This window comes from Corvus brachyrhynchos, unplaced genomic scaffold (assembly GCF_000691975.1).
Source record: "Corvus brachyrhynchos isolate BGI_N302 unplaced genomic scaffold, ASM69197v1 scaffold246, whole genome shotgun sequence".
Classification (NCBI taxonomy): domain Eukaryota; kingdom Metazoa; phylum Chordata; class Aves; order Passeriformes; family Corvidae; genus Corvus; species Corvus brachyrhynchos.
In genome coordinates, this window is record NW_008238447.1 from 264,773 (window position 1) to 275,534 (window position 10,762).

General features: G+C 46.8%; 1 protein-coding gene across 1 annotated transcript in view; it reads left to right on the forward strand.

Annotated features, from left to right (window-relative positions):
• Window positions 1-10,029: 10,029 nt before the first annotated feature.
• The window catches only part of LOC108447268 (deoxyuridine 5'-triphosphate nucleotidohydrolase-like), a 1,184-nt gene continuing 451 nt past the window's right edge, over window positions 10,030-10,762 (forward strand). The window contains exon 1 of the mRNA XM_017736656.1: window positions 10,030-10,072. Coding sequence (XP_017592145.1) covers window positions 10,030-10,072 — 43 coding nt within the window. The remainder of the gene's footprint in view (window positions 10,073-10,762) is intronic.

Consider the following 10,762-nt stretch of genomic DNA (forward strand, 5'->3'; position numbering starts at 1 on the left):
AGTGTATCAGAAATGGAGCAAAGAACAAAATCTTTGATGTGCAAATAATCAGTCACCTGGAAGCAGGTGTAATTCTATCATTATTAACATGCTTTCTGCTGAACTGGAAGGGTCAACAGTGTGTACAATACACACTGTGTACAATACACAGTCTGAATTGAGATAACACATTATTGAGTGCCATTCAAAAATCAGTTATTAAAATAAAGTCCTTACTTGCATAGTATGATGACTTTTGCGGACTTGAAGATTCAAACAGACATGATATTCCTGAAAAAATGTTGGGAAAAAATGCATAGTAAAGTGCTATACAGTGCTTTGAAACAGCTTTAAAATGTAGGCCATTTAACCAAACTACATGAAACCACTGAGCTTCTTCATGTGAGATGAGGAAGCTGTAAAATGTGGTGAAAGCTATATTTTTAATCACTGTAATCACAAATTGAGAGAAAAATAAAGAGATGGATATCTCTTTCTAGAGTTGTCTTCAGAAAGGGAAGCGGAAATTAAAACATTATCTGTGAATACTCAAACTGAAGCTGCCTGGACTCTAGAGAGTATTAAAAAGAAGGAGCCTGTCACTCTAGGTGAACAGAGAGCCCGTGATTTGCAAGATGGAGGGTGGATTTCTCTAAGCTGACCCTGGATTCTCCAGATGCTTGCCTTCAACTTCTTCTAGGTTTGAACTGGGTTTAGATTCGGCTTCTGTTTCTAGTTCATGAATGTAAACTGGAGGTCTCACACATCCTGCAGTGATGGTTGAGTGGTGCCTGTGTGGGATGTCAGCCCACATCATCACCTACTTTCTCTTCCCAAACAAAAGGGGAAATGACTGTCAGGGAGGTTTCATTGCAACATGATGGGCTGCTAGGGTGCTCTCCCCATTCCAGGGGTCATGATTTATAGTAGCTGATGCCAGAAATGGGTGGAATGTGCCCCTGGAAAGGCCTAAGGCAAGCTCAGTGCCTACATCCATAGGGGCCAGAGCAGTGGAAGGGTGTGGGGGAGGCTCGCTGGCTCCAGGCTCAGAGTCAAATTTTATCTTACAGTCCCAGCTGTCACAACTCTGTGACAGGAAGCCATAACTGATATTGTGGTGTCCCACCAGGAGCAGAGGAAGCATTTCCAGAGGGTGATACTAGTAAGCACCAATGTGGATATCAACTTCCCTCCCTCGGAAGGGAGGAAGAGTGTAAGGATGTATTTTAGTAGGAAAATGTGCTCACATGCCCAGGATTTGTGGGAAACTTGAAAGTCTCTTCAGCAGCAAAAAGAAAACACAACTCTGCCCACATGTAGTTCCACACTGTGGACTGAGCTGTCAAAATACTTCCCACAGCTGAGACCTGGAAGACAGGCACTCTGTTGCTGCTGAGACCTATTACTGGAACAAATACTGTGCTGTGTTTTGCAGTTACAATAATTACAAACATCAAACATCTTGCATTTCTTTTCCTTCCACAGATTTTCCAAACTCTAAATGCTGAATAAGCAGATAACTCCTGAGATAGAAATTTGGGAGCTTTGTTGGCATCTGTTTGTAGTTTTACAAGGACAAGTTTGGTAATAGAGGCTGAAGAGGAAATGAATGTGGAAGGACAGCTGGGTAAATCTGCAAGTGATGCTCTTCGTCAGCACAGAACTCATGTAACAAAGGATGTTCTGTCACTGGGGTCAGAAGCTTTATGATTGCTAGGTTTGGAGCATGGATAAGAGCTACAGTCAGGCAAAATTTCAGCCCTAGGATTTAGCTATAGCCTTTGCTGTTCTTGCCATCTAGATTAATTCAAATACTGGGTATTTTTCCTGCATGACACAGATTGCAGGAGCAGATCCCTTGGGTTTTCAGTCAGTGTATGTCCAAACAGTGTCTCCAAATTTTTGGGTGATGAGTTCAAAATATTCCCATGCCTAATTCCAGTGATTCATTTTATGATTATTCAACATGAGATGCCCTCAGGAGTCAGATTTCCAGAGGGGTTAATTACTCACAACTCAAAGGGTTCAGTTGCTCAAAAATACTCTTATAAAACCATATGAAGATCATATATTAAACCTAGAGAAACTCAGCAAGACATTTCTGAGCTGACTACCCATCATCCCTTCTAATAAAAAAAGGATCTTTTAGACCAACTTCTACCAAGTGTATTACCTAATTTCACAGGGAATTAAAACATTTGGAACAGTATGGAAAAAAAATGGGGAGCTTTTTAAGTTGATTTTCATTGTGTCTGTTAAGATTTTCTTCCCCCTGATTGTTAACTTAGGAGCATTTGAGCACTGTACAGCAGTGTCCTAACCGATTCACTTAACTAATTTTCTCATAGGATAGGAATTAACCCAAATATAAGTTAAAATATTTCAAAAATAACATAATTGCCATGATATCAGTGACTTGCTGTTTTATTGGCTTCTGTGTTACCTCTGTATCAGGCCAGAGTTTGATTTCCAATGTCTTCAATTCTGTAACCTGGTTTTCAGGAGCAGCAGGTTTTGTCCTTGTTTCTCTGCAAGCCATCCAGTTGTGCCCCTTGACTTTTTGCTGGGTTACCTCCAAGCATTAACTAGAATTTTTCAACAGTTAAAACCCCATGAAATCAGATGCACATGTTTACATCTTTAGGTAGGAATTCCCACAGCACAAATATGTTTGCACTGCTCATTTAGGTTCATGATTGTACATCCAGAAATAGCACAAATATATTTGATAGAATCACAGAAAAGCTTGGGCTGTAAGAGACCTTTAACATCATCCAGTTCCAACCCCCCTGCCATGGGCAGGGACACCTTCCACTACATCAGGTTGCTCAGAGCCCCATCCAGTTCCAGGAATGGGGCAGCCACAGCTTCTCTGGGCAACCTGTGCCAGGGCCTCACCACCCTGACAGGGAAGAATTTCTTCCCAATATGTAGTCTAAACTTACTCTCTGTCAGTTTGAAGCCATTCCTCCTCGTCCTGTTACTCCAGGCCCTTGTAAATAGTCCCTCTCCGTCTTGTAGGCTCCCTTCAGGTATTGGAAGGCCACAATTAGGTCACCCTGAAGCCGCCTCTTCTCCAGGCTGAACAATCCTAATTCTCACAGCAGAGCTGTTCCAGCCCTCTGATCACATTGGTGTCCCTCCTCTGCACTTGGTCCAGCAGCTCCATGTCCTTCCTGTGCTGGGACTCCACGGTTGGATGCAGCTCTGCAGGTGAGGTCTCACCAGTGGGCAGCAAAGGGGCAGAATCCCCTCCCTTGATAAACTGGAAAGCTAAGCAAGAAAATAGATTTTGTGACTGTTTTACTGCCTCATCCATCTAAGTCTAAGTTAATTTTCAGAAGTTTCCTTAATCCCAAAAATCATAATTTTCCAGTCTGTTCTAGATGTTTGAAGATTTACAGCTCAGATGTCACTACTCAGAAGTTGTATCAGCACTTGGGTGTTTCCCCTCTTCGTTCCAGCCATACACGCTTCTATCCTTTGAATGACTGCATTTTTTTCAATAATTCTGACTGTTCTGAGGCTTCAGGTGCCTTAGTCCCCTCATTTTGGCAACTGAAGAGGTTTTTTGGACATGATGCAAGAGAACAGTCAAAAATATTTTAATTCCCTGTCATTAAGGTAGTCAGAGCTAATATAATATGAGATTTTCTTAGCGGAAAAGTAAGGATAGATAGTAAAATGCATAAAAGTAAAATTTGTATTTCATTTGATTTCTTGTCATCTCCCTATATCATATTTTCCTTTTCTCTTGATGCTTCACTCCCACCCATTCTCATAATCTACAAATTACTTTAGTTTGAGATATTTTCTGGCGTTAACTGCATTTCATTGGCTGTCAATTCAGTCTTCTGTTTCTGCACTTGCATTTGTATTTAGGAAACATGAGGAAAATTAATATCATAATTATACATTCAAGCAAATCACATGAATTAAATCTGTGTCTAGCCAGCCAAAAATATCTGCGGTTTTCATTGGAGTGTATACTTTTTTCCTTCTCCAGTAGCATCACAACACAGCGAGTACCACACAGCCACTCATTCAGTGCCCCATCCCACTGACAACTCTATCCCAGATGAAACCTGGGCAGACAGTGGAAAAAACTGCTCCTGCGTTATTCCATGGACAAGTACTCCATAAAGGAAGAGCAACACTCAAACTCTTTTCCTTATTAAGCGCCATCTTTTAAATTTCTCACAAAGTATTTCTCTGATTTCCTTAAAGCTCTTACAGAACATTGTGGGGAGAGATAAGATAGAATTGGGTTATGGGCTGTGGGATGTGCCTTCAGAGGCACATGGTGGCACAAAGAAGCACATGGTGGCACACAGAGGCTGGTCTCCACCAGACCCTGGGAGGAGGAGGTGTCACATGGCAGACCCCTATGGAAAGGAGCCTGCCGGGAGCTGACGGACGGGTGAACAGCAAGTGATCACCCCATGGAAGGACATTTAGAAAGTGTGTTGCTGACGTGGCAACACGGGATAGGTCACATAGTGAGAATTACCATGTAAGGAAATACTGTGCCTTGGAAGTGTATAAAACCAGCTCATTTATTTGAATAAACGATTCAGATTCCCTGCCAGTCTGAGTCCATGTCTCAATCGCTACAGAACATGTGACACTGTTTATCTTGAACAAACTTCTAACCAAACAAGGCACCAAAACCATGCACCTTCTTTTGGATTTGCCCAGTTGCAATATCCTTTTTACCTAAACCTTAACATTCTTGTATTCCACCACCACAGGTAGGTATCTCCTATTTCCTTAGAAGGTCTACATTGTGCTATAGCATCTACATTGATGTTTCATGGACTGGGCTTGAACTGTGCCCTTAAATTCTGTCAAAAAAACTCACAGAGGGCTTCAAAGAAAGCAAACGGACTACACTGACAGGATCCAGCACACAGATTGACTTTGCAGAAGGTATTTGAAACCAGTTGGCTGGGCAAGTTTGTAATAGAATGAGCTGCAAAGAAATTAATGACACACTGTTGGTATCTTCCCCAGAGCAGCTGTTTGATATCAAACCAATCTATGCTTAACCTACCAAAGTCATTAATCACTCCCGGCCTCTGCTGTCAGACTTCCTAATGGCTTGGGCAACTGCTTTGAGAAGTTTCACATCATTTCCTGTCAAATCTGTTTCTAAAGTACAGCCAGGGTGCTTGAGAGATCAGCTGCTTGTCCCATACACCTTTTTAATTGCAGAAACTAAGGACTTTGTGGTTCATTAAATTAAATGAGACAATGTTACTGTTTTTTGAATATCAGGTTAAATCAATGCACATATATTTGAATTACTGCTTGCGCTGAGATCTGAGCAAATTTCTGTCCAGGCTATTTTCACACTCCCATTTAGTTTGGACATTGATTTAGTTGCTGTAGTACAAACCCCTTTTTCTTCAGAGGGGCCTGCTTGGGTTTTTTAAAGTCTAAACTCCACGGTGAGTTCAGACAAATCATAATAAACCTTTCTTCCAAGGAAGTAAACAACAACTTCATTGAATTTTATGCCACTCTCATTACATTATTAAAATAATGTCAGTTTATTTGTAGGACAGGTGACTGTAAAAAGCAATGTGTTGGAGGCTAGGATTTTTCCTTTCCCTCAGTAAATTTTTCTCCCATTTGTTGCCTAAGAAATGGGAATGATGGATACTTAAGAGAGACAAGAGATGTGGCCAGGAGGGGGAAGGGGTGCAGTTGGCTGTAGTCTCTTAGCTGCGGAGTTAGCTTGGTAGCTGGAGGGGTTTTCTCTCGGAAAGTGCAAAAATACAGAGAGACTTGGCTGGGGGTCAGGGGCTGTGTTGCGTTCCACTGTGGGGAACCACGAGGAGTTCTTTTAAAAATGGATGGTTAGGAATGAAATTAAGCCAAATGAGGCAAACATTGTATCTTAGAACTGTTTATTGATAACAGAAAGGAAAAAGAAAAGGAGTTGCCCGAGCAAAAGACGGCTAGAAGAGACAGAAAAGAAGAAAGGGAACTGGAAATGGAATAGGGGAGAGGAGAGAGAGGATAGAGTAAGAGGGCGTTACCACCAACGAGTCAGGGCAGTGCTGTCAACTGTCCAGGTGGCGGGGGGCGTGCATGCTGCCTGCCTGTGGACGGGCTGGGTCTGACCGAGCCTGAGCGGCTCCCGGAGGGGTACGGCTCCACAGGTGCAGCTCCCACAGTGACGGCACCAGACATGCAGTGAGTGGGCGCTTGGATGAGGAAGAAAGGAAGAAAGGAAGAAAGGAAGAAAGGAAGAAAGGAAGAAAGGAAGAAAGGAAGAAAGGAAGAAAGGAAGAAAGGAAGAAAGGAAGAAAGGAAGAAAGGAAGAAAGGAAGAAAGGAAGAAAGGAAGAAAGGAAGAAAGGAAGAAAGGAAGAAAGGAAGAAAGGAAGAAAGGAAGAAAGGAAGAAAGGAAGAAAGGAGGGAGGGAGCGAGCGGGAGTAGCAAACAGTACTAAACCCCAGCGAGCAGCAACGCAGTCGGTTTTTATATGCCCCTGACCCCTCCCAGAGTCTGCCCGCTAACAGGGAACCATTGGTCCAGTCCAACCTTCCTGTGCCGCCCACTGGTGGAGACCTTTTCGCGACCTGATTTTAGAAGCCCCTCCACAGTGTCTCCTACTGCCTGCCTCATGGGAGGTGTTGCCAGGGGAAGTCCTCCCAGAGACAAGGCTTCTTCTAGTCGCCTCCTGCACCTGGCACATGTGCACCCCTCCTCCACATGCCTCTGACAACCATTGTTGAGGCATAAGAAAACTGAATTGGCTCCTCACAGGCTGGGCTTAGTCCTCTCTAGCTCTCGGGATCGGAGTGGAGACAGTTTTGTGGTTTTGGTGCCAGACTGCTGCTGCCCAGAAGATTCACTGCCACTGCAGAGTTTTTCCCTTCACTGCTTCTCCTTACCAAGGGTGAGCTTCTGCTTGCAACAGCAGTCATTGAACTGAGACCTTTTCTACCCCCAACCTTATTAGGAGGGACCTTCACCATCTTGGGTGCCTAGAGGGAAGCCCGGGACCCCGACCCCCTCCCAGTCTCTGAAGGGAGTGTCTTCCAGCTGTTTGTGGGAGCCTGGCTGCCACTGCCCAGCCCTGCTGTTTTCTGCTGCTGATTCAGGTTTTTTTGCTACACTTTAACTTGACACCTGGTGTCTGCCCAGACTCCTGCTGTTCCTACCACCACTTCAGGGTTTTTGCTACACTTTGTTTGCCACCCCAGGTGTGCTCACCTCTGCTGTTCCAGCCTGCTGCTCCGAGGTTGATACTACAGCCCTGCTGGCCACCCAGAGTGGCAGTGAGACCAGCTGCTCCCCATCAATTTTGCAAGGGGAGCCCCTTTTCTCTCTCTCTCCTGCTGCCCAAGCCGCCATCACCATGTGCAGAGAGGTGACCAAGCTGGTGCCACAGTGCCCCCTGCAGCTGTGGGGGAACCATCGCACCCGCCCTGCCCAGCCAGGAGCCACCAATGCCCCTGCCGGCCGTGAGCAGAACTTCACCAAAGGGGAAAGTGCCTGTGGCTGAGAGAGGGCTGTCACTGGGTTTCTGGTTTTGTTGTTGTTGCTGCCGGTGTTGTTGTTTGTTTGTCTTGTTATATATATATATTAGTAAAGAACTGGTATTAATTTTCTTACAAGTTTGCCTGAAAGTGCCATAATTTCAAAATTATAATAATTTGGAGGGAAGGGGGTCATATTTTCCATCTCAGGAAGGTTCCCGCCTTCCTTGGCAAGACACCTGTCTTTTAAACCAAGACACTGTGTCTCCCTATATATAATTAAGTTCATTATTTCCTGCCAGGAAGTCACCAGAACATGGGTTAGGAGGAGCAGATCAGGCTAGATCCCAGTACTTGGGAAGACAGATCTTCTCAGTACAAAACCAAATCCATGTAAATTGATAGAGCATGAAGTCCTAGGAGCAAGAAGGAGCTCAGGATTGCTGTAACAATGCATTATCCTACTAGCTTCTCCCCCAGCCCCCAATACATCCTTGGCACATTGATTCTTCTCTCTCCATCTCAGTTAACGTAGCTATGAAATGGAGAAATGCCACTAAGCCATTTTGTGAAACACTGGAGGTGTCACTCATAGGAAATGTTACCTGGTGGGTAACACTTGTTTGTACAATGAGGAGCAGGAGCCTGGCTTGCTCTCACACCATGAAGGGTTTATGCACCTGACTTCTCAAACACCTGGGTGTAGAGGGATTCCTTGTGGAACAGGGGTGTATGATACCCCAGGACAGTCTGGCCAACCCAGGGTTACTGTGGAAAAACCCCTGAACTGGCCTCAGGCTGCAGGCAGGCCTGGAAGACACCTGGCAGCAGGCAGCCTTGAAAATCCTTGGAAAAGTTATACACTGGTCGGCTCCCTCACTGCTTAGAGGCTGTCTTGTGGGAATAGGGCATGAATCTTTGCAAAATAGATATAAGTTAGTGTAAGTAAACAATAAAGCAGAGAACGATGCTCAAATCGTATCAGTGTTTGTGTCATTACTCTGGCTGGCTCCCCTGCACTCAGAACCCCCCTCCCCGCAAAACCTGGCACCTGAGCAGGGACCCGAGTGATTTTTTTGCTTAAATGCGGTGTGGTTTTTGCTTAAATGCGGTTTCGCTTAAATGCAGTGTGTTTTTCACTTAAATGCAGTTTCACTTGAATGCGGCAAGACTCCGAGTCATCGCATCGGTGTTGGAGCCTGGGGAGCCGGAGCGGGAGGTCTCAAAGCCGAGTGAAGCCAGAGACCGTAGCTCGCGCGGCTGAGCAAGCACCCGCAAGTAAGAAGATACGGAGTACGAGACAGGAACTCGCCTCCTAGCCAGTATCCTCTCTAAGAGAGGCGAGACTGTAAGAGATCGAGATCTTTATGCCCTCGTTACGTGGGCCCGGGAACAAGGATTTTTGAAATACACTTCGCTTTTGTTTTCAACTGAAGCGTGGTGGGAAGTTGGGAGCAAACTGTGGCTGTCCACAACTGAGGGTGGAAAGGAAGGTAAAGAAGCTAAAGCTCTCGGATTAACTTGGAGAGCCATGACTAACACCCTTGCAGAAATGAAAGCAGAGAGGAAGGTGGCCATGGCGGCCATGGAAGCCCTGGCGGGTGGTGGCTCTGGGAAGGAAACAGACGGGGGTGTTACAGAGCGATGGCCAGAGACCAGGGCGGAGTCCAGGATTGCACGATTCTTTGGGCTGACCGCGGGTAGACCGATGAGGGGAACAGCACCACCTGCTCACTCGCTGTGGGAGCTGCTGGACCTGGTGGGGAAGGAAGTTACCCCTCTGAAGTCTGAGGGAGAAAAGGCGGAAGTGCAGGCTCCCGACCCTGGGGGCGGGGTGCAGGTGAGCAGAGGAGAAACGAGTAGTCCTATCTCCCGGCTGAAAGCGGCAGCGCGCAACCCCCCTCTGCCGGACAGCGGATCATCATCCGACGGCAAAGCAGCCTCTACGGCTTTGTCGCCTGCAGAGACAGAGCCAGCCAGGGCTGCTGGGGGTCAGCCCCAAGAGGAGGAGAACCACCGAGAGATGATGCATGAGTAATCAAGAAGCTTGCTGAATTGTCTACGGGTCAGGACGCGCTGGAGTCTAAGGCTTGCGAAACCGCACCACCAGCACCGTGGCATCCCGTGGCCCCACCAGTCAAGATAGCCACCAGAACTCCTCCATTCCCGTCGAGAGAACCGGGCGCAGTGCCTACAATCCCTCCCTTCCCGCGAGGGGAGGTGCAGCCATTGCCTCCATCAGCCCCGACGGTGAGGACTGACCCATTGCAAAGGAGATGGAATGGAGTTATCCGTGACACTATCATTGAAGGTGACTGGCATGCCGTAGATGCCCTCGCCTGCCCTGTACTGATACAAGGGGACACTGCAAAGTGGGAACCCCATGACTGGAAGCTCTTGTAGCAAGCAAAGCAAACGGTCACCACGCACGGCCTACGGTCCGAAGCTGCACGGAGCATCCTGCAGTTACCTTTACAGCAGATGTCCTGTGTCCTAATGATTGCATTGGCATCGCACAATTGTTGTTAACCCCTTCACAGTTCCTGCTCTGGGAGCCAATGTGGAAGAGGCTAGCACAAGAAGAAGCTAGCAAACACCAAGGTGATACGCAAGACCCACTGCATGCGATCCAAGCTGACATGCTAACTGGAAGCGGCGCTTATGGAGCGACGGTGACGCAGCTGACCATGCCCACAATCGTTCATCAGTTGTCACAGACTTGCCCACAAAGCCTTGTTGGCAGTACCCGAAAAGAAGAAGTCACCTCCGTATGCAGCAGTCCAACAGGGGCTGTCAGAGCCATATGGTCAGTTCACTGACCGTCTGTCAGCAGCCTTGAAGGACGCAACTGAGCTCTCTGAAGAGCTCCAAGAGCAAATGTTCCGGACCCTTGCCTTTGAAAATGCTAACAAGCAAACTAAGACAATTCTTGCCATGCTGCCCCAGGGAGCAGGAGTAGACGAGACGCTTGTGCGTGCTAGCTGTGTGGAGCAGTCATCTCAAACAGCTGCATTTACTGCAACGCTGCAGAATGTCCTGCAAAAGCAGGGACAAGTCATTGCCACAGTACTGACCAAAAGAATGCAAAGAAAAAAGGGGGTGAAGGCCGCTGGCCCACCTCCTGGTCCCCAGACAGGCAGAGTAGCCTGTTTCCGATGCGGTGAAGAGGGGCACATGAGGCGCGCTTGCCAGAAAACAGTGTGGTGCCATAACTGCAATTCTGGCAACCATGCCACCATAGCATGCCGCTATGCGGGAAATGGCCAGCGCAGCGTGGTGGGGCCTCGTGCC